Source organism: Balaenoptera acutorostrata, chromosome 6, assembly GCF_949987535.1.
Source record: "Balaenoptera acutorostrata chromosome 6, mBalAcu1.1, whole genome shotgun sequence".
Classification (NCBI taxonomy): Eukaryota; Metazoa; Chordata; class Mammalia; order Artiodactyla; family Balaenopteridae; genus Balaenoptera; species Balaenoptera acutorostrata.
In genome coordinates, this window is record NC_080069.1 from 112,243,841 (window position 1) to 112,265,551 (window position 21,711).

The window sequence follows — 21,711 nt, forward strand, 5'->3', positions numbered from 1 at the left end:
AAAGTTAAAGTCAGTTTTATTGGCAACACCTACCTTCCGACAGCAAAAACCGTCAAGCCCACGGTAATTTTCTGTTTGGCATAATAATTTTCTAGGATAGCTCTGTTGTAGGTGCCTTCCCACACCACCGGCGCCTTCCATCCGGTCATGGTCACAACCTCTGGGCGTTTACTGGTGACAAAACAGAGTGCATGAATCAGGATGGCTTTTAAGGGAGGGCAGAGACAGTCTGAGGGAAAACGGGTGAGCCATGGCTTATGGTGACTGTCCTTGAATCCCGACTGTAGTTGAACCTCAAACAGTCGGCTGGTGGTATGACATTTGCATCATCTTCTGGGTGAGGGACAGGAGACCCTGGCCCAGGTGTCTCTGAGGGCTGCGTTGGGGGACCCTGTGGGGACCTTACCTGTACAACTCAAACCCTCTATCCCCCCCCCACTTCCTGCTTTCCTTGTCCTCATCTTCCTTCTAAATCTCTCCTGCTGTCTCCCCAGCCCCTTCCTAAGCTGCCAGTGGCATCTCTGGGTGTTCTTCACCCCTGTGGGTGCCATCTGACCCTGAGAAAGCCCTAGTGCTTGATGCAGGGGGACCAGAGAGTGCCGTGAGAGCCGAAAGAGGAAGAAGCCGCTGTTTCAACTTGCCTTTTGCTAGAAGGGGATCTCTGGGTTGGAACCTGGTTATACAGCAAAAAGGGCCCCAGACTAAGGGGGTTCTGGTGTTTATCATTCATTTGACAAACGAGGAGACGGTCACCCAGGAAAGAAGGGACCCTGCAGGCTGGGGCTCTTGCTCCGACCTCTCTCAGACCACGTGGCCTCTTGACTAAAGGCACAAAGCAGGGGAAGGTGGGAGGGGAGGATGTCCTCTGCACTCAGAACACTTGAAAGGGACTTGGCAAAGCCGACACAAACACCGGAAACAACGTAAGAGCAACGACGAAACACCAAACTGGGAAGAGTAAATGCAGAAAGGCTGAGTAGCAGCTGGGGCCCAGCCCGAGGCGGGGTGGGGGGATGGGAGGGGGTGGCAGAGACTCAGCTCCGACCCCCATTTGCTCTGGAAGTGACTGCACTTGCCTGTTGGGAAGTAGCAACTGAAACACAGTCATTTAGACTCAACCCCCAGGGGCGAAGCTGAGTTTTTCCAGTGAGGCTGGGCAAGGCTGGGTCACCCTCTGCTCGCCCCAACCCCCAGTAGAGTCTCACTCATGCCTCCTGTCCCTCTGTCCCCAAGTTCTGCACTCCTATTCTGGAGCTGACTCAGCGCTCCCACCCCTGCCCTGTGCCCTGCTTCAGGGCTGCTTCCTTCTTCCCCACACAGTGAATCTCCTGCAGAGATGGGGAGGGACACTGCCAGGCTGCCCTCGCGGCCCTCCCCACCTTGTCTGGAGTCTCAAAGCCCACCCAGCTCTGCCCTCCCACCCGGGTCAGATCGCTGCACGGCTGCACAGGGCGAGCTGCTCTTGGTTTCCTTCCATCATGAAAGAAGCTATTTTGGACTCTGCACCAACCTGCGTGAGACACTTTCACATACACGTTCTCATGTAGTCCTTGCAAAAGCCCTGCCATGTATTATGTTCATGGTACAGATAAGAAAACCAAGGCTCAGAAAGGCTTGTTAACATGTCCGAGGCCAAACAGCTAATGATGTAACGAACACACACTGGACACTTCCTATGGGACCAGGCACAGTACCAAGGGCTTCACCCTTCAGAGGTAGGTGCTATTTTGAGTCCCATTTTATCAATGAGGAAACTGCAGCACGGAGCAGTTAAATAACTTGTCTGAGGTCACACAGCTAGTAAGGAGCCAAGCTGGAACTCTGTAGTCTGTGCTCTGAACCACTATATCTATTGCTTCTTATATTGCATATTTATTTGCTAGGCTGATGAACTGGGGTTAAAACACAGGTTTGTCAGTCATTTCCACTCAACTTACTACTTCAGCATTTTTTATCAGTGCAGAATGAGAAATGATGAGTTTTTTTTGTTTTGTTTTTAGAAGCTTATGTGATGCTTTTAGTCACATAAAACTCCCAGCTTTGTTGAATGACTGGATTTCAAACCAACACACACACACACACACACACACACGGCTTATCATTCTATAACCAATGTTTCTGAACACAAACCCTCCCATGCATTGTCACCTCATCCATTGTCTGTCAAGGATCTCTTAGCAGTTCTGTCCCAGTCCATCAGCTAAGCCATGCAGCCATGTGTGAGCTGAACATTTGGCAAGCCGGTAATATTATTTTTAAGAAAAGGAAGAGAAAGAGGAAGAGAAAAAGGAGGAAAGGACGGTATTCTTATTTAATACTTCGGGGTACAGGGGCTGCCCTTGACTTTCATTCTCTCATTGAATCCTCACAACTACCTTCTAGAGCGGGTGCTGTCCTCACCCGTTTCACAAATAAAGAAAGCAGGGGTAGGCGAGAAGGAGAAGGGAACTACACCTTTAGCCATTTAATCAACAGGAGGGGCCAGATCAGGGCCCTCAGCCCCACCATGCACATCTGCTAAGTCTCTGCTCTGTGCCAGGCCCAGGGCTGAGCACGGAGATCAGAGGAATGAGACCCGTCGTACCCCTTGAGAGTCTCACAGTCCTGACAGGTGGTCAGCCTACCACATGCTCCTCCACTGCACGACCACTCAGTCTACACCTTCTAGAAAGACTGAGTCAAGACACCAGTGTCCAGTTTGTTTACTTGGCTGGGAAGAGTCCTTTGAGCAGGAAAAAAAAAAAGCAGTAATATTAAAAATTAACGTTTCATTAAAAATTAAAATGTTCTATTTCCCAGCTGTTAATTATTAAATTCCACTGGCAATTCCAACATGTCAGCGACCCTGACTAGGAAGCCAGATGACAGGCTGAAAACGCAGGCCGTGGGGAGGAAGATGGGGTGGGAAGATGATTGAGATCAGCTTCCTGGATGAACCTCTGCTCAGACCCCACCACACCCAACCCTGAAAAAAAAAAGACAAGTGACAGCAGGCAAACTACACATGTGTAAGAGCAAAAGATGTCCAAGGTTACGAAGATGGGGCTCTAAAAGGAGGAAAAAGTACCAGGAAAGATGGGAAACTGCTCAAATGCCTTCTTTCCAAGCAGGGCACCCACTGTTGTTACTTCAGCTTGTGGGGTTCCACCAGTACAGACTAAAGGTTTCCCACAAAATAAAAGGGCCTCCATAACCCAAACACACACCTAGCTAGGTAATTGGTAGCTTTTACATTTTATGTACTTATTTATGGGTACACTGTGGTCCCCAAGGGTGGGGAAGAGGAAGTGTTAAAGTTCTATGAATCATGCAGCAGTTCAAAACAGGTGTGGAATGCATACAATGTGTTATTTACTGGACTCCTTCCAGGCAGCAGCACGTAGACAAGAGCTGATGGTGACATGAACAAGGGTGGTGGCTGTGGGATGGCGAGAAGGAGATGATGTGGGAAGAATTTGGGGGGAAGAATTAACAGAACATGTAAATGAATTAGACTGTGGGATGGATGAAGGAAAGGATGAAGGAGGAATCAGAGAGGTCTCCTGGACTCTGGCTTGAGATGGGGAATGAGAAGAATGAGGGTGGGGTAGAATCAAGAACTCCATCTGGGTCACGTGAGACACACAGAGATGTCAGGCAGGCAGTCAGACACAAGCAGGGGATCAGGGAAAACCTTTGGACTAAAGATATAAATGTGGGTGTCATTCACCCATGGATGGTATCTAATGCCATGGAAATGGGTGAGAGCATATTGGAAGATGGTATAAAGAAATGAGATGAGGATACTGGACTCAGCCTCCAGAAACTAATATTTGATGGCTGGGAAGAGGGAGAGGCCCCAGTTAAGGAGACTGAGAAGGGAGATGGGAGAAGCAGGAGGAAAATTAAGAGGATGTGATGATACAGAGAGTAAGTGATACTGATGTAAAAATGTATACACAATATACTTAAGATGTTTCAGACAGTTTACAGAAAAGGATACATTTCTATAAATATATTTGTTTATTAATTCAATTGTTCATCTTTCATTCAGTTATACAAGAAATATACTTTAGTTCCTGAGAAGGCTTAGATTTGGTGTCACTACAAATCAATATTCTTTAAATATCTGCTCGCCAGTTGTTTGGAGGAGAAACTGAGCTGTGCGTGGGGGAGAGTGGAGAGAGTGACAGCTGGTGGCTGTGAGCTGTTCCTCTTCTCTGACCCCAGTAATTCAGCCCCGGCCCCGCCTCCCAAGTCCCACTCCTCAAAGCACAAGTACCACAGTAAAAGCGTGCTGCCCTCCTTTGAAGGGAGATTGGCGACCATCTCTAGCTCATCTAGCTGGCCCTTGGCGCGGGGCACGGGGACAGGGGTGTCTCACCACCCCCCCCACACACACATCTAAGGAGCTTGTCAAAGCTACAGTGCCTCCATAATCTTACATTTCCAGGAATGGTTTAGCATCTCATAGATGGCTACCCTATGTCATTGTCCAGCTCTTCAAATGACACATGGGAGGCCAAAATTCCCCATCCTTTCACACTGACATGGATCCCTTATCCCAAAACAATAAGAGAACTTGCCAGAACATGTTCAGTCTTTCCAGAGCCCAAGACCCCTCATGCTGGAATAGATACTACTCTCCCCTGGTCCTCCTCCTACCTCTACAGCCGCTCCTGCTCCTTTTCAGAGTTCTCTTCCTCCACTGGCCCTTTAAATGCTGATGTCAGACATCCACCTGGTGGCCTCATCCAGGCCTGCAGATCCCATCGCCACCTGCACTCTGATGGCTCCTCTTCCTACATCTCTACTGCATATCTTCTGCCACACTTATGGGCACTGCTATAGACTGACTATTGTGTCCCCCCAAAATTCATGTGTTGAAACCTAATCCCATACATGATGGTATTAGCGGGTGGGGCTTTAGGGAGGTGATTAGGTCATGAGGGTGGAACCCTCATGAATGGAATTAGTGCCCTTAGAAAAGAGACCTCAGAGAGTTCCCTCTTCCCTTCTACCACGTGAGAAAACAGTGAGAAGATGACCGTGTATACATTAGGAAGTGGGTCCTCATCAGACACCACATCTTCTGGGGACTTGATCTTGGACTTCCCAGCCTCCAGAACTGTACAAAATATATTTTTGTTGTTTATAAGCCATCCAGTCTATGGTATTTTGTTATAGCAGCCTGAATGACCAAGACAGGCACCCTGTGAATCTCTGTCCAGATGCCCCACAAGTACCTGAATCCACATACATCCCCAGTTGAGCTCATCGCCCCTCATGCCCCCACCACCACTCCTAGACCCTTTCCTGGTCAATGGCACAACCACCCACCAGTCTCTCAGGCCTCATGGTCATCCCGGACAGCTCCTACCTCCTTACCCCCAAACCGCATCCTTCTAAGTCAGGTTGATCACACCTCCTTACCAATCATGGCAAATACTAGTTGCATACCTAGTGCCCCTACAGGACTGTGAACTTCTTGAATATAACCATACTGATTGATTTCTACTGTCTCCTGTGCCTAACACAATGTCTAGTACAGAATTTTTGACCATGACTCATAGTGAGAAATACATCTTCTGTCACAAACACATATGCACATACACATATATACGGAAGCAAAAATTCCACTAAACAATACCTATCCTTACTTCATGTGATACCTTCTGATTTTCCATTTGATTTCGATTTTTTAAAAAGCTGTTATTAACCCATTCAGCTAATTTCTGAACACATTAATGGGTAGTGACCAGTAGTTTGAAAAACACCAGCTAGCATATCATAGGCGTCTGATAAACATTTGTTGTATGCTACAGAATGTGTGCATGGCCCTGTGAGATTCTGGATCATCACTGCCATTTTACAGATGAGTTAACCAAATCACAGAATTTTCTTGCTCTGACTCTAGATTCTGAGGCTTTCCACAACACCCCGTGGCCTGTAAGAACACTTCCAGCCCCAGTATTTTGTGATTCATTTGCTGCCACTGCTGTCAGAATCACTGTCGTTGTTGCTCAAGCATTTAAGTCAAAATATCCAGCCTCTCAGTTTCTCATGTAATCTGTTTTCAAGGTCTAATAGATGCTAAGACTCTGTCTCCTCAGTCAGGAACGTTCTCCACGGCACTGTTGCCTATGCAGCCCCCCACCACTGCTGAGCTATGGATTTACTGGACTTGGGGCGATGCTTCTTTTCTTACTGTGGATTAAACCAGTCCGATAGCTGAAGCTCTTCTTCGTCCTCCTTTCTTTGCTCCTTTGCTTTGTCTATGTCTTCTTCTTCTTCGTGGTAACTGTGGGTCCTACGTACAAAGGGAAAACAAGCTGAGGAAGGCAGGGAGGGTGATCTAAGGCAGGGAGGGAAAACAAGCTGAGGAAGGCAGGAAGGTGAATGAGGATCCTGCAAAAACGGGTGCCAAGGCAGAGAACATGTGCACCAAGTGAATGTCTGGAGAAAGGTTCATGATACTAAACGTTTATTCATAAAGACGTACTTTTGATGCAAAGGTGCAGTACTCACCTTTCTTATTATCCTCCCAGGTCAGCACAGTGAGCAATTTAATGACCCAACAACCATCAGGCTATTTCAGGGGGAGGGAAACTTCATAAAACCGTCCTCATGAAAACATTTTAGCGTATGACAGTCTTTCCTGCAATCCCAACTTTAGCCTGAGTTTCACTCATCCTCAAGTTAAATGGGAAAAACCAAACACATGAAAACCAAACTTAACGTCCCAGTCCCAATCATGAAATAGAGTCCTTGTGTGCTTCCAATAGGCCAGAAAGACAAGTGACTGAGTTTATGGCTGTGAAACCACTTTTTTTTTTTAGTTTAAAGGTTTTTTTTTAACATCTTTACTGGAGTGTAATTGCTTTACAATGGTGTGTTAGTTTCTGCTTTATAGCAAAGTGAATCAGCTCTACATATACAAATATCCCCATATGAAACCATTTTATCTGGACTCTATAGCATCGGGTGGATAAACAGATCATCGTCTGACCGCCTTACCCATTGTTAAACCAGCTCGGAAACCACCAGCCCTTCTGAATGCTGCTGTCACCAACTTCTGGGTTTCTAAGAAATGAAAAAGATGATAAACGTTTTAAGAAAATGAGGCAGTCCCAAACTGGGGGGTTTCCAAACACTTTTTATGTCAGGTCACTTAAAAAAATTTTTTTTTAAATCACTAATTCATAAAATGAACCGAAGCGACGCCGCTCTAGCTGAATGAGAGAGGATGGACCTGACACTCCCTGGATCTCCCCTCCCTTGGGCGTCCCCTGGCACTCAGCTCATCCAGGGAGCCCTTGCAGGGAGAGAAGGAGAGAAGAAGAATGACAAGATGTGGAGGTAACTAATACATAACTCTGGGTCCTGGATCTGCCACTTACTAGTTGTGTGACTGTGATCGGACATTTTCCCTCTCTGAAGCTTGATTTTCTCCTCTGAAAAGTTAGATGCTAATAATAACAACAACAATAATAAATCTACCATGAAGGTGGCTTTGAAGACTAAACAAAATAGCATATGTAAAAGAGCTTTCTAAGTTGAAAATTACTGAAGCAAGTCGGCGTCTTTCAAGAAAACAGTGCACGTTTCCAAGAATGATGTCTTTTGCTAAACGAGGAGAATTTGAGTTGCTACAAAGGTCAGCAGTGACAGACTCAGGAAATCTGAGGGTCTCTAAACCAGAAAGAAGCTCAGCAATCTGTAATCAGAACCACTTTCACCACGCACATGCTGAAGTGTCCACATTCACTGTGAGAGTCTCTCCAAGGTGGGCACCTTCTGGAGGAGGGAAAAGAGGGGAAAGCCAGGGGGTACAATGCCCTTCGGTTGGACAAATAAGGTGGTGAGGCATGAATGGGTATAAATAATAAGAAACCTATTTTAAAGCCCATCTACTTTCAAGAAGTGCTTGAGATGGTTTATGATTAAGAAGGTATGGTTACTTTTCTTTTCTTTTCCCCACTTGCATAAAATTAATAAATTTTCCAAAATTAAAAAAAAAAAGGTATGGTTTCAATAAATAGGGAAACAATACAAGAATAAAGACAAAACTAAACAAACCAAACAAAAACAAAAGGAAACAGAGGAACATTTTAGTCACTCAGGTAGGTGTTTTCACATGACTTGGGTCATCTCAGCCACTCTGTGAGAATAAAAGTTTTACCTTTATTTTTATTTTATGGCTGATATAGTGGCTGAGTGGGTTTGAGGAAATTGCCAAGATCCCATGGCATGTAAGCACAAAAGCTGGGATATAACACCAGGGGAGAAATTATATCAGAAATGAAGGCCGAGGAAAGTACAAGTGAAGTTAAGCACAACACTTTGCTCTGAGCTTCTTGGCAACCAAGACAAAGACAGAAAAATGAAGGCTTACAGAGTCCTAACTGCCAATCTTCATCATCATCATCATCATCATCATCATCCTCCTCCTCCTCCTACACACACTAGTTCATTGGGAAACCCAAACTTTTTTCCTGATCCTTTGTCTCAACAAAATTTCTTGCAGGGGTCTTTATACAACATGTAGTGGGTTGCATAATGGACAATACCTACCCTGATTATTTTTATGAGCAAGGCAGGACTGTCCTCCAGACAACACTACTTAAAGAGATAGACAGTTGATGAGAAGCAAGGACAAAACAAGAGTCATGGCTGTGTAAAGGCAAGACTAGGGGGCTGGAGGAGTACAGGCCAGACCCCTGGGACCCCTCCCCTCCACCTGTGACCAGAGCTGCATCACCACCTGCCATGTTAAGAATGGACTGTAGGGGTGCCAGAGTGGACATGGGAGGCATCCCATAGATATCTAGAATTCAAAGCACTTACTTTGACTGGTTTATCCAGAACAAAGAGGCTTCTGGGCTAAAAGCAAATGAGAAATAAAAACATATCACGTTACTTTTAATTTGGAGAAAACCATTATCATTGAAGCCCTGGGCTGAGTTGAGAGCTTGGGTTTTGTCTACTCCCAGGTTTCCACCTTCCTTTGAGATAGAACCAATGATATCAAGGGACTTCAGTCACTTCTGGATTACTCAGAACAAGGGGCGGGAAGAAGGTCTCTGGAGAATCTCAAATCTCAGTTAAAAAAAAAAAAAAGATGGCAGCTCTCCATTGTCCGGGGTGGCTTTGCTGAGGGAGAGGCTCCACAGACAGGTCCCCTCCTGCCACCTGCTCAGGAATCACCCAGGATTATCTTAAAACCAACGACTGCACAGCCAGCACACCACCAGCTCAGAGCCTTCTACAGAGCAGCCTCAAAGGGCATTTCTTTAGCTAACGAAGGCAGTGAGACCATCTGAAGGCACCTACAAGACTGGACCAGCGACTATATGACTCCTCTAGGGGCCCACCTCCCTTCATTCAACAAATACTTGCTGACAGTGTGTTACATGCCAAGTGCTGGGGATATGGTATTGGCTGAGACAGACACAGTCCCTATGCGTCCTTGTGATGCAGACAAGCTAGTGGGGAGAGCAGAAAAAAAAAAGCATAAGTAACCAGGAGCACTTAACAGGAAGACCCGGAAGGCTTCCCAGAGGAGGGGATAATGTTTTAGCTGAGTTCTGAAGGATAAATAGGAGTCCAGGGGAAGAGGAACTGGGAAGAGTGTCCCTAACAGAGACAAAAATATGCAAAGGCCCTGAGAAAGGAAGGAGGCATTTAACTGTGCAAGGAAATAAACAGAGAAGTAGCCAGAGGTCCCCTCGCTGAGGCCTGCTGGGGATTTTGCCCTTGAAGAGTTTTAGGCAGGAGACGAATAGGGTCCTATCTGTAGGCCTTGTGAGAGTAGATATGGGTGACTAGTCATGAGGTGCTGGCAGTGGTCCAGGCCCAGGTCAAGGCAGCCAAGGAGATGGAGGGAGAGGAGTGCACTGACTTGAGAGACATCTGGGGGGTAAAGGGACAGGACTTGTAGTACTAGATTCCTCCATTGTTTTGTGCACGGAAGCTGTGCCCAATGGCTAAACCTTACTTGCTCACTTCTCCTCCCTGTGAACAAAAGGGAGAGAGCCTGGTAGAAAGAGTTCTGGACCTGGGCTCAGGCACATGCCCTGGCTCAGCGCCTTTCTGGCCCCAGCTGCCCTCATCTCTGAAAAAAATAAATGATTAATATTTGTTTCAGACTCTGCCTTCTGCCCCTGCTGGAAGTCCACATCTCCTGGTAGGAGTAAAATGCATGCCCTCTTTCCACCTATGGTTTCCCCTCTGAGCTCAGTACTTGTGGACCAAGCTCTAACATCCCTTGTTTCTAAATCTGTTTATTGATCTGACAATATTCATAATAGCTAATACTTGGCCAGGGACTGTTCTAAGCAATTGACATGCATTAGCTCATTAAATCCTCACAACAATCAGTGAAGGAGGTTCTATTCTTCCTCAGAGGCACCGACACATTAAGTGGTTTTGTTCAAGGTCATACTGCTAGGAGAAGAAACAGTATTTGAACCTGGGGAATCTGACTCCACGCCCTACAAGAGGAGGAAGGGAGAGGGGACAGGAGGGGGCGGGCCCACTGCAACTCAGCACTCAGACCCCCACCTGGCACTCAGGGCGTCGATTTGTAGATTCAGATTCGCCACCTTGTCCCAACTTTTTAATTTGCCATCTTGCTCTTTGCACCCTCCTCTCCCAGAAGCCTTCGACATCTCAGGTCACAGCAACACCCACGCCGCAGTGTATGGTGTTGGACACATATTCATCCTTCAAGGCACAGCTCAAATGCCACCTCTTCTGTGCCTTCCTTGGTACAATCCTAGCACAGTGCCTGGCACATAGTAGGTGCTCAATAAATATTTGTAAATGAAGGCAAAAAAAATAGATCCCTCTCTAAGCCAAACATAATCTTTGTCTTCTTGAACTCTCATGGTCCCTTTTCTCTCCCTCTGATGTCCTTCCTCCACTTCACATTGTTGGTTATTTTTTTTAAAATTTAACTTTATCTAGGCTTTTGGTTTGATTTTCTAAATTTAACTTTAAAAAAATTACTTAGTTATTTATCGCTGCGTTGGGTCTTTGTTGCTGCGCACGGGCTTTCTCTAGTTGTGTTGAGCAGGGGCTACTCTTCGTCGCATTGCATGGGCTTCTCATTGCAGTGGCTTCTCTTGCTGTGGAGCACAGGCTCTAGGTGCGCGGGCTTCAGTAGTTGTTGCACGCGGGCTCAGCAGTTGTGGCTCACGGGCTCTGGAGCACAGGCTCAGTAGTTGTGGTGCACAGGCTTAGTTGCTCCACGGCATGTGGGATCTTCCCGGACCAGGGATCGAACCCGTGTCCCCTGCATTTGCATGCGGATTCTTAACCACTGTACCACCAGGGAAGTCCCACATTTTTGGTTTATTGGTGTGTACGTCTGCTTGCTCCATCCAAAGCATAACCCCTTGAGAGTAGGAATTCTCCTTGGCTCACACTATATCCCTCACAGCACTCGGCATGAACAACCAGCTCAAGAAGGAGCCCCAGACGATGAAATCAGATCTGAGTTCCAGTTAGAACTTGGACATAAATTCACTGTTAAGTCATTTCACCTATTTGGTCTCCGTTTTGTCACTTGAAAAATGGGAACTCTCAACTAAAGGAAGGGTTGTATCGTGGGTCGAGAATGGGCTGCAATCAGACAGCTCCGGACCTAAATCTTCCTGAAAATGTGATCTGGAACATTCACATTTAACATTGTGGAGACTCAGTGTTCCTCATCTGGAAATGCTGACTAATACTTACTTGCAGGCCTATTTTAAGAACTGGAGGGAATGCACAGTGCAGTTCCTGGCACCTGCAAATGCTCAATAACTAGTAGCTGCTATCGTCAAAATCACCCTCACTATCATTATTTTATTATAACTTTTAAAGTTTCTTCCATCTCTAAAATTCTAAGAATTTTTTTTTATCCAGCCTCAAATCAAACTTTCTTTCAGGATGCTCTACTGACAACAGTTCTCTTTCCTGATCAGTTGATGTGTTCGATTGAGTTATTTTACAACCCTTTTTAGCTACATTGCTGCCCACCTGTCTAAGGTTGGTGCCCTCAGCTCACCTCAGATCATCACATGGCCAATTCACAGGGTGGCAAAGAATCTGCTGCCTTTTAAACCTCTTGCAGACGTTCAAACAGATTCCTCACATTGAAGAATTATGTGGCCGCAGTCTGGGTGCCAGACTATGGCCCTGAAGAGCAGCCAGAACCTGCTCCCGTTACTGTGCAGAGAAGAGTGTGCCCAGCACTGCAAAACAACCCTCTTTATGGGAGGCCAGTGCCAACATGCACATTTGGGCCTTTGGCTCCCATAATTTAATTTTGTGAAGTACCCAAAATATGGAAGTATGACTCTGGCTGCAATTCAAAACACCAAGGTTATCCAACCAAGCGTTCCGAGCTTGAAGGTCACCTACACAAGCATCTCAATTCAGGGGAGGAACCCAAAGGGTGCTTTCTCTTCTGTTGGATTCTTCCAACTGCTAGAGCTCTTCCTTCTATTATTTGTCAAAATCCCCTGTCCTATTCTGCCCTCTGAGCAGATGATGAGGATGGCGGTAATGATGATGATGATAATGGTGATAGCAGCTAGCATTTACTGAGTGTGTTGCCCTAAGTGCTTTATACACAATAACTTATTTAATCCAACAACCCTATGAAGCAGGTACTACTGTCAAGCCCATTTAAAAAAGAAAAAAATCCAGGTTTACTAAAGCTTTTACAGGTATACAAACTGGTCTGCTCCACAAATACGCTCACCAAGACAGGGAGAACAGCCCCCTATTCATCAGTCATTTCTTTTTTTTTTTTAACTTATTATTTTATATTGGAGTATAGTTGATTAACAATGTTGTGATAGTTTCAGGTGTACGCACAGTGATTCAGTTATACATATACGTGTATCTATTGTTTTACAAATTCTTTTTCCATTTAGGTTGTTACATAATATTGAGCAGAGTTCCCTGTGCTATACAGTAGGTCCTTGTTGGTTATCCATTTTAAATACAGCAGTGTGTACATGTCAATCCCAAACTCCCTAACTATCCCTCCCCCCACCCTTCTCCCTGGTAACCATAAGTTTGTTCTCCCATTTTTAAAGATAGGGAAACTGAGGAACAGAGTGGCTGAGTAACTTGCCCAAAGTCACAGAGGAGGTAAGTGGTGGCACAGGACCAGCCCCAGGCAGCCTAGCTCCAGACTCCAGCGAGGATATTTCCTCAGCTCTCAAGTATCTAAGGAAGCCCCAGGGTCCCTGCATCCAACACTGAGTCATCTTTTCTTTGGACTAAGTACCCACAGTTTCAATTCGAAAGACCTGGTTTATAGACCCCTTCAACAGGGTCACTCTCTAGCTTGTCTTGTTTTTCTTAAAATGAGTTGTTCAGAAAGAAACAGGATAACACTCCAGAAGCGGTTAGATCTACGCAGCACCCCGGGGAATAACAGCTCTGGAGTCTAGAGAATCCTCCTTCTACTGATGTACCTGAAGGTGCAGTTCCTTTATAAGTGGCCAAGACTGTCCTGCTGGCTCATCAAATCTTAGAATTTAAGAATTGAAAGAGACATTCTAAAGTTCATCAAGGCCATCATCTTGAACTTGGGAGGTCACCATGAAAATATCAATGGTGACGAGACAGCTCTCCTGGCCCAGAATTGTAAGGTGGCCTTTTTGAAAGAAAGGCTGAGCTGCACCAATGCCTCTTAAGTCAAAACCATCGTGCATTTTTGTAGCCACTTGTGGAGACTCCTTTCTGTCAGAGGCCTCTGCAGCTGGAATCTCCGAGGCACTGGTAGTTTCCAAAAACACAGAAGCAGCTCAAATATTTGGGGTGAATCCACTGATGAACTTGAAAACTCAGAAATATTTAATTCATTTTGCTTTCCAGGGTTAAAAGAAAGACAAAATACCCAAAAGTTTTAGCCAGGCACAAATGAATCACCAGCAATTCAGAGTGTATTTTACACCAAAGTCAACAACCTTGAGTTGTTCCTTTAAACTCTGCAAATATTTTAGGACTGCAAAAATCAGGGTGGATTTCTCATGGAATTCCTGTCTGAAATTTCTTAAGATAATTTCCATATCTGGTCATATAAATAATTTAATATGATATTTTGCTCTTAATATGACCTTACTGTTTCTGGCTCTAGCCTACCCAGAACCGCAAAGGTATAAAAATCAAGACATTAGGAACATGGCAGGAAGGAAGATAATTAATTACTTAGAAGGTGCATGAAGATCTAATGATTTTAAAGACAGTCTAGGGCTCAGGGATACAGGAAGGATGGAATCCCTTCTTTATGGTGTCAGTTAATCCTAATTTTAATTCAACCTGCTGACTTGGCTGATACCTGGAGATTAGAGGAGACTTTCATTAACATCGCTTTATCATGTTTCATAATTACCTGTTGATATATTCCCAAAACACAACAATTACAGTTGAGACAACCAGCATTGACAGAATCACTTTTCCTTTGACATTCATTATTTTCTCCTGGGAAAAGAAAAGAAGAGGGGGAAAAATAGATTAAATATTGAGAATGGGATATGGTTTTTAAGAAATGCTTCTACCCAGATCCTTTCTAAAAGGAAAAGTTGATGAATATTTAACGAGAGCTAAGGAGCATGTTCTACCCTAAACTGCATAGGCCTGTGATGGCAAATTAGCCAGTTCAATGAATTGACGGGGCTGCTTGGGTTGGGAAGGACGCTAAGGCCACTTTGAGGCTCAGAGGGAAAGTATCCTTATTGATCACAAGGTTCACCATGGAGGTGGGAGAGTGGGGGGTTGTTTGTTTATTTATTTATTTACTTATTTTTACTGTAGTATAGTTGCTTTACAATGATGTGTTAGTTTCTGCTGTACAGCAAAGTGAATCAGTTATATGTATACATATATCCCCTCTTTTTTGGATTTCCTTCCCATTTAGGTCACCACAGAGCATTGAGTAGAGTTCCCTGTGCTATACAGTAGGTTCTCATTAGTTATACACAGTAGTGTATATATGTCAATCCCAATCTCCCACTTCATCCCATCCCCCCTTCCCCCCTTGGTAACCATAAGTTTTTTCCCTACATCTGTGACTCTATTTCTGCTTTGCAAATAAGTTCATCCGTACCATTTTTCTAGAGTGAGGGTCTAGCTAATGTTTCCCATGGACGCCAGCTGCCTCTGACTCAGATCGCCCCACCTCCTGGCATGTGATTTCGGGGAACCATCCATTCCTGAGCTCTGCTGCCCTTGATATACTGCCTATATGCCCATCCTTAGAGGGCAAAACACCCTGGTCCTTTACAATCTAGACTCAACCACTTCCCAGCCAGCTTTTCTCCACCACACCCACACAGTCGACACACAGTAGGTATATAAATATTTCTTGAGTGCTGCATGAAATTGTGATTGAAGGGGGAAGGGGTGATGGGTGGGGAATAACGGCTTGGGAAGTACCTTAATTTGGGTAGTCCGGGAAGGCCTCACTGGGGAGGTGATTTTAAAGCTTCCCACGAGATGAAGATAGGATGGAAAAGGATGAAAAGTGCCATGAGAAAGGGTGAGAATATTTCGGAAACAGCATCTATACCAGGCTGACCGAGAAAAAGCTTCTTGTGTTTGGAATAAAACAAAACCAAAAAACCTGGACAAGAAAAAAGTAGTGAAGTTGTCCCACCTGAGCGGCTGGAACGAGGGCAGGGTGGTGGTAGGAGGCAGTCAGAGGGTGGGCAGGGGCAGTCAGAGCCTGGAAAGGCATGGAAAGTGGGTGGGGACCCACCAAAGCATCTGAAGCTGAAGAATCACTTCATCCAACTTCATTCAGAGAGATCCATCTGGGCGCTGGGTATGCAGAATGGATAAAAGGACAAGGGCAGACTATTTTAATGGCCACAAAGAGGAGGTGGCCTGGCTCAAAGGGTGGCTTCATTCAAAATATACTTTGGAGACAGAATTGATAGGATTTGGCTGGTAATTTAGTCATCAGGGATGAAGGAAGAAACAAGGTTTCTGCTTAAGCAGGTGGGTTGTAGCATTTCCTCAAATGGGTTGGAGGAGGAACGGGCTTGCAGGATAAGGATCATGAATTGCCTTTTGGATGTGTGTATTTCGAGGCGTGTGTGAACACCTGAATGGAGACGAGTAGGCAAGTGGACTTCCGAGTCTGAAGTTCATGGGAGAGATGTGGGCGGGCCGTGGCGTTGGAGGAGCTGTCCACAGACCCAGGACAGTATTTAACGTGAAGGGAATGAATTCGATTACCAAGGAGAGAATGTAGAGGGAAAAGAAGGAAGGAGGGCCCTGGGCTGAAGCTTGAAGATGCCGACACTTAGAGGTAGGATAGAGGAGGGGGCGAGAAGGAGAGGACCAGGAGGTGGAGAAAACACAGGAGTGGACATGTGGGAGCCAATGTCATCGCCTTCGTGAAGCCACTTCCCACCTCCACCCTGACCACCGGCGAAGCCCCCTTTCTCTCCTCCAGCTCCCCCATCACTTTATTTACATTGCTGTACACATCACCTTGGGAGGTGGCTCACGTGGTAACGTCCACATTTGGCTCTGTCTCCCCTAATCATTCGTTTGAGCTTCCTGAGGGCCGAAAGGATGTTTCTTCTTCTTTTTTTTTTTTTGGCCGCACTACGTGGCACGTGGGGTCTTAGTTCCCTGACCAGGGATGGAACCCATGTCCCCTGCATTGGAAGCATGGAATCTTAAACACTGGACGGGCAGGCAAGTCCCAGGAAGGATGTCTTCTTGGGCTTCCCTGGTGGCGCAGTGGTTGAGAATCCGCCTGCCAATGCAGGGGACACGGGTTCGAGCCCTGGTCTGGGAAGATCCCACATGCCGCGGAGCAGCTCGGCCCGTGAGCCACAATTACTGAGCCTGCGCGTCTGGAGCCTGTGCTCCGCAACAAGAGAGGCCGCGATAGTGAGAGGCCCGCGCACCGTGATGAAGAGTGGTCTCCGCTTGCCACGGCTGGAGAAAGCCCTCGCACAGAAACGAAGACCCAACACAGCCATAAATAAATAAATAAATAAATAAAATTAATAAAAAAAAAAAAAAAGGGCTTCCCTGGTGGCGCAGTGGTTGAGAATCTGCCTGCTAATGCAGGGGACACGGGTTCGAGCCCTGGTCTGGGAAGATCCCACATGCCACGGAGCAGCTGGGCCCGTGAGCCACAATTGCTGAGCCTGCGCGTCTGGAGCCTGTGCCCCGCGACGGGAGGGGCCGCGATAGAGAAAGGCCCGCGCACCGTGATGAAGAGCGGTCCCCGCAGCGCGATGAAGAGTGGCCCCCGCTTGCCGCAACTGGAGAAAGCCCTCGCACGAACCGAAGACCCAACACAGCCAAAAATAAATAAATAAATAAATAAATAAATAAAAATTTAAAAAAAAAAAAAAAAGAAAAGAAAAGATTATTTAAAAAAAAAAAAAAAAAAAAAAGGATGTCTTCTTATTCAACCCTGAATCCCCAGTGCCCCACAGACAGCAGAGGGGGCTGTCAATAAATGTCTGGTGAGCGCACGAAATAAAATGAGAATGGCACTGAGAAGTGTCCTTTCAGGGGACAGGTTATTCTCCGATTCTTTTCAAAGAGCGTTCTGAGATGATTCCCGGCTTGGATCTCACATGCTCCATCACCTTTATTATTGAATCCAGTTAAAGAAGAAAAAGTATGGGATCAGCCATGACACTCTATTCCTTCTTGCTTAGAAGGTGCGTTGTTTGGAAATGGAAAAGCCAGGGCTGAACTCAAAGTCATAACTCAACCTCCAGCATTCAGATACAACTGTGATCGGTGGTGTTCCAGAGACCGTGAGAAGATGAGTCTGCTGGGTCACAGGGAAACCTCGGTCTCAAGCTTCTTCCCTGTGAATACGTCGTGAGCTGGCACAGACAGCCCGGGCCCACAGCAAAGTTACGAAATGCAGAGGGCTGCATGCAACTCGGCCCCGCTGCTGGAAGAAGCCACTTGATTTCTATGTCAACAGCATTAGCATTGAGTGCAAGGAAAGGCCTGGGTGTGGAAGCAAACAGATCTGGATCGAGACTGTGGCCATCTCTCTCTGCCACTGTCTTCACTCCCAGAGAAGTGTGGATGGTGATAGAACACAGGAGCTTGGGAATGAGGCGGGGATTTGAGACACATGAAAATGGGTGACTCCGAACATGTAAGCATCTTTTCAGACCCTCACCCAACTCCAAGCTCTGAAAACCAAAAGCCTGTTTACAATTCAATTGGCATCCAGGCCCTAACTGACATGAGGCTATTTATAATCTTTATCCCACTTAGTGAGACTGTTTAAATGTTTCTTTGCATAAATATTGATGTATTTTTTTATGTGCTTGCTGCTGCTGCACTGGGAGCATTACATAATAGGATAAATACTCTGCATCTAAAAAATTCTGAGTTCCAACATATCTGGCCCTAGGGATTCAGAAAAGGGATGGTGGACCTGTAATGGGTCACGTTAGATGGGTTTCCTCGTCTTTAAAACGGGGTTAAAAATGATGACTGTAAGAGTTGGCATCCATAAAATATTTAGCATTGTGCCTGGCACCATATAAATGCTCAAAAAAAGCTAGTTCTTATTACTGGTATCCATAAAACAGGCTGTTGGGAGGATCCAATGAAGATAGCACAGTGCCTGGTAGTTAGCAAGAGCTCAAAACATATTCGAGAGAAAAGAATAGGGTTTTGGAATAAGAACATGTTTAAACAATAAAGTGCAAACTGATGCAAATTAGGGACTCTATAAAGATTTATCCATCTGTTCTGTGCTGCAGCCTGATTAAGAGCTCCTTGGCAATGCCAGGCGACTTTGATTTTCTTTGATCAAGCCCAGGCCATCCGAAGCTTTATCAACCCCACCTGCTGAGGCTCAAACGCAAATTTTCTCCTGGTGTAAGAAACATTAAATGGAGAAACGCACAAGCTCTCATGGCAGAGAACATTGAGAGCCTGATATAAAATCAGACACACCCCCTAATCCCCTCTCCAAATGCAGCTGTTTGATTTTTTAATTCCAGAAATTAGCCTCAGAGGCAACTCTTGAAGCCCATTTCTTTCTGGACTCTATAAATGACTTGAATCTGCTTACTTTTTGCTGTGGCCAAGCATCACTCTTGTTGGAAACTTACAGTTGGAAGCTGTGCAAATGAGCCAATCTCACATCCTTTAACAAAGCACTGGAAATGGGTGTATACACGCTTCCTGGAACCTGGAACCCAAGTCTCTGGGGACAGAAGGGTTGGCAGGGTGGCCAGCGGGTCTTTTAAAACATTTTTATTTTTCTCTCTGGATAAAATGAGGCATTTGGCAGCCAATGCGACCTAAAAGCCCTTCGCTGATGTGTTTGTCTCTCAGAATTTTCAAAACTGTGTCATTCTGAAGATTCGTGGTTGACTATCTTACCCACCAAGTAGGAAAGTTGGGGTTGCTTCCAAATATCCCATTCAAGGGGTTGAGCACAGAATTAAGACCTACGGAGTACTAACACCCTGCCTTATATGGGCGAGTGTAACTAGCTGAGTCACCTGGACCCCACCCCTCAGAGGATCATGTGAGCCCAGCCAGGCCCAGTCCCACCTGAGCCCTCCCAGCATCTCCCAGGCCCTCTTGTCATGGTTTTTTCGATTTCCCTCTGAATCCATACCACCACCGACACGGGCTGCTCCTGGGCCACTCCCAGAACTCAGCCCCTGCAACGGTTTCCACAGGAAACCGTCCCCACTCCTGGAACAGGTGCAGACTGTGCTAAAAACCTGGGTGCATTTCGCAAGGCAGAGTCACGCTGTAAGCCTGTTGTTCCTCCGCCGTCCTCGCCCCCTCCCCCCGCCTCCTTTTCCGCTTCTGTTTGCCTGGAGTGTCAGACGTTTCCATGTGGCCCATAAATTAATTCTTCCACACAGAATGATACACACGCCCACGACTTCAGATAATCTCCTAGTTTCACCCCAGCTGATCTAAGTCAAGGTATTCCTTTCAAACAGAATTCCTCTCTGAAAGGAATTCTAGTGGCCCTTGTTTTCTCCATCCCATGTCAGGGGAAAAGGTGAGCATCTCAGCTGAATCACAGAGCACTCAGAAGCCCTGGAAAAGCCATTATCTTGGGAGAGAATGGGAACACCAGCGGCAGAGGAAACCAAACCTTCCTGCAGGCTGAAGAATCTTCCTCTCTGCCCGTGATTCTTCCCCCTGCCCCTGGAACCCACAAGTGTTGCAAACAAAACAAAGCAGCTAAGGGGGTGGGAAGAGGGCTCAGGAGCTGACTGGGTATTAGTCACTCTGCACAAAACTCCTATCTTTAATCTTCCACATCCTCCATTGTAACATTTAGATCCAGCATTCCAGGCAGAAATTAGGCCGGCACTAAGAACGTGCAGCCCTATATGCACAACCCCGGGCAAGTTCTCTGGCTCTGAGCCTCTATTTACACAGACAAAATGGAGCTTCAAACACCCTCCTCTAGGGTTCTTGAAAGCACAAAAGGAGACATGTTTCCACAGCACATTGTGCCTGGTGGTCAGTAAATGCTCCACAAATGGCAGCGGTAACAAGGATGATGCTTTTTTAGGGGAGAGATTCAGAAATGCGTGGCTCTGAGGGCAGAGCTGTGGTCCCCTCTGAGGGGAGTCTTAGCCCTCCAGGGCAGCACCACACAGAAGAGTCAAGCGAGAGCCCTCCACGCCACGCTGTGACTGCTGTGACACTAGCTCGGCTCCCCACCGCCCCCCAGCTCAGGGTCCCGCTGCACATCGCCTTTGCCCCCATGGCTCGCCATGGGCAGGGAAGGAAGGGGAGGCTCAAACGTCACCCCAGCTCCCACACAGAGCGGCTTTGTGAACCAGGGTCACGGGTTCCTCTGGCCTCAGTCTCCCCATCCTTGAAACAAGTCCTGTGGACTTAACTTTCCATGACAGACTTTCCTGATTGACCTAGGACCTGGATGAGAAATCAGCCACAGGGCTGGAAGTCTCATTGTATGAGGACAAGTTCACTCAGCCACATGGAGCTCGTCTTGCTGCAATGGCCCGCGGATTCCTGGAAGTAACAATCAAGAGAGAGGATGGCCAACCAACTCGTGTTGAGCCCACAGGCCAACTGATCCAGAAGCTTATGAAACCTCTGAGTCAGGACCCCCGGCAAGACTGGGCCTGCTCTCCCACTGGGGTGGAGAGTGGGGAAGGCCCAAATGCTGCCCCGAGGCGAGGCGCTGCTCCTGCCTGGGGGAATCGCTCCAGCCTGGGTGCCTGTCCCTGAGCTGCAGGTGGGGCCTGAATACTGACCCCACCCCCTGCAGACCTACCTGGGTCCCAGTAACAACCTGCCCCAGGTAGGCCTTGCTGAGCTCCCAGGAGCCTCCCACTTTGATCCACAAGAGAAGGAGGTGAACTAGCTGCTGCTCTGCTCCCTGCTCAGGGGTCCCAGTGATCCAGACCTCACAGCCACCTGGTACCCACACCCCTGTCCCGCCATCCAGGATCGAAGAGCTGACTTCTTCAGAGATCTGGCTGGAGTCGCCTGAGCAGGAAACTGCCAAAAGATTCACAGCCGTGGCATCACCGATAACAAGTTGTAAAGCTGAAAGAAACTTCTAAGCTCGCAGTTATAAAAAGCAACCACTGACTAACCATGCTACAGGCAAAACTGATTTGTCTTCCTTTTGTCTCTATTAAAAGTGATACTACAAAATCAGCAGACAAAGAGGCGATCCAGGAGTATGCAGCCAAAATATGACAGGTGCATCAG

The 21,711-nt window shown here is 46.5% G+C and overlaps 1 protein-coding gene across 3 annotated transcripts in view; it reads right to left on the reverse strand.

The window, feature by feature from the left end:
• Nucleotides 1-21,711, reverse strand: part of GGTA1 (glycoprotein alpha-galactosyltransferase 1 (inactive)) — a 65,561-nt gene that overhangs the window by 7,270 nt on the left and 36,580 nt on the right. For 2 of the 3 annotated variants that reach the window (XM_057548259.1, XM_057548261.1), the window contains exons 3-7: nt 14,375-14,463; nt 8,827-8,862; nt 6,997-7,062; nt 6,188-6,289; nt 34-171 (exon numbers count right to left, since the gene is read on the reverse strand). In XM_057548259.1, the coding sequence (XP_057404242.1) occupies nt 34-171; nt 6,188-6,289; nt 6,997-7,062; nt 8,827-8,862; nt 14,375-14,463 (431 nt within the window). The remainder of the gene's footprint in view (nt 1-33; nt 172-6,187; nt 6,290-6,996; nt 7,063-8,826; nt 8,863-14,374; nt 14,464-21,711) is intronic. The other variant, XM_057548260.1, reaches the window with a different exon arrangement.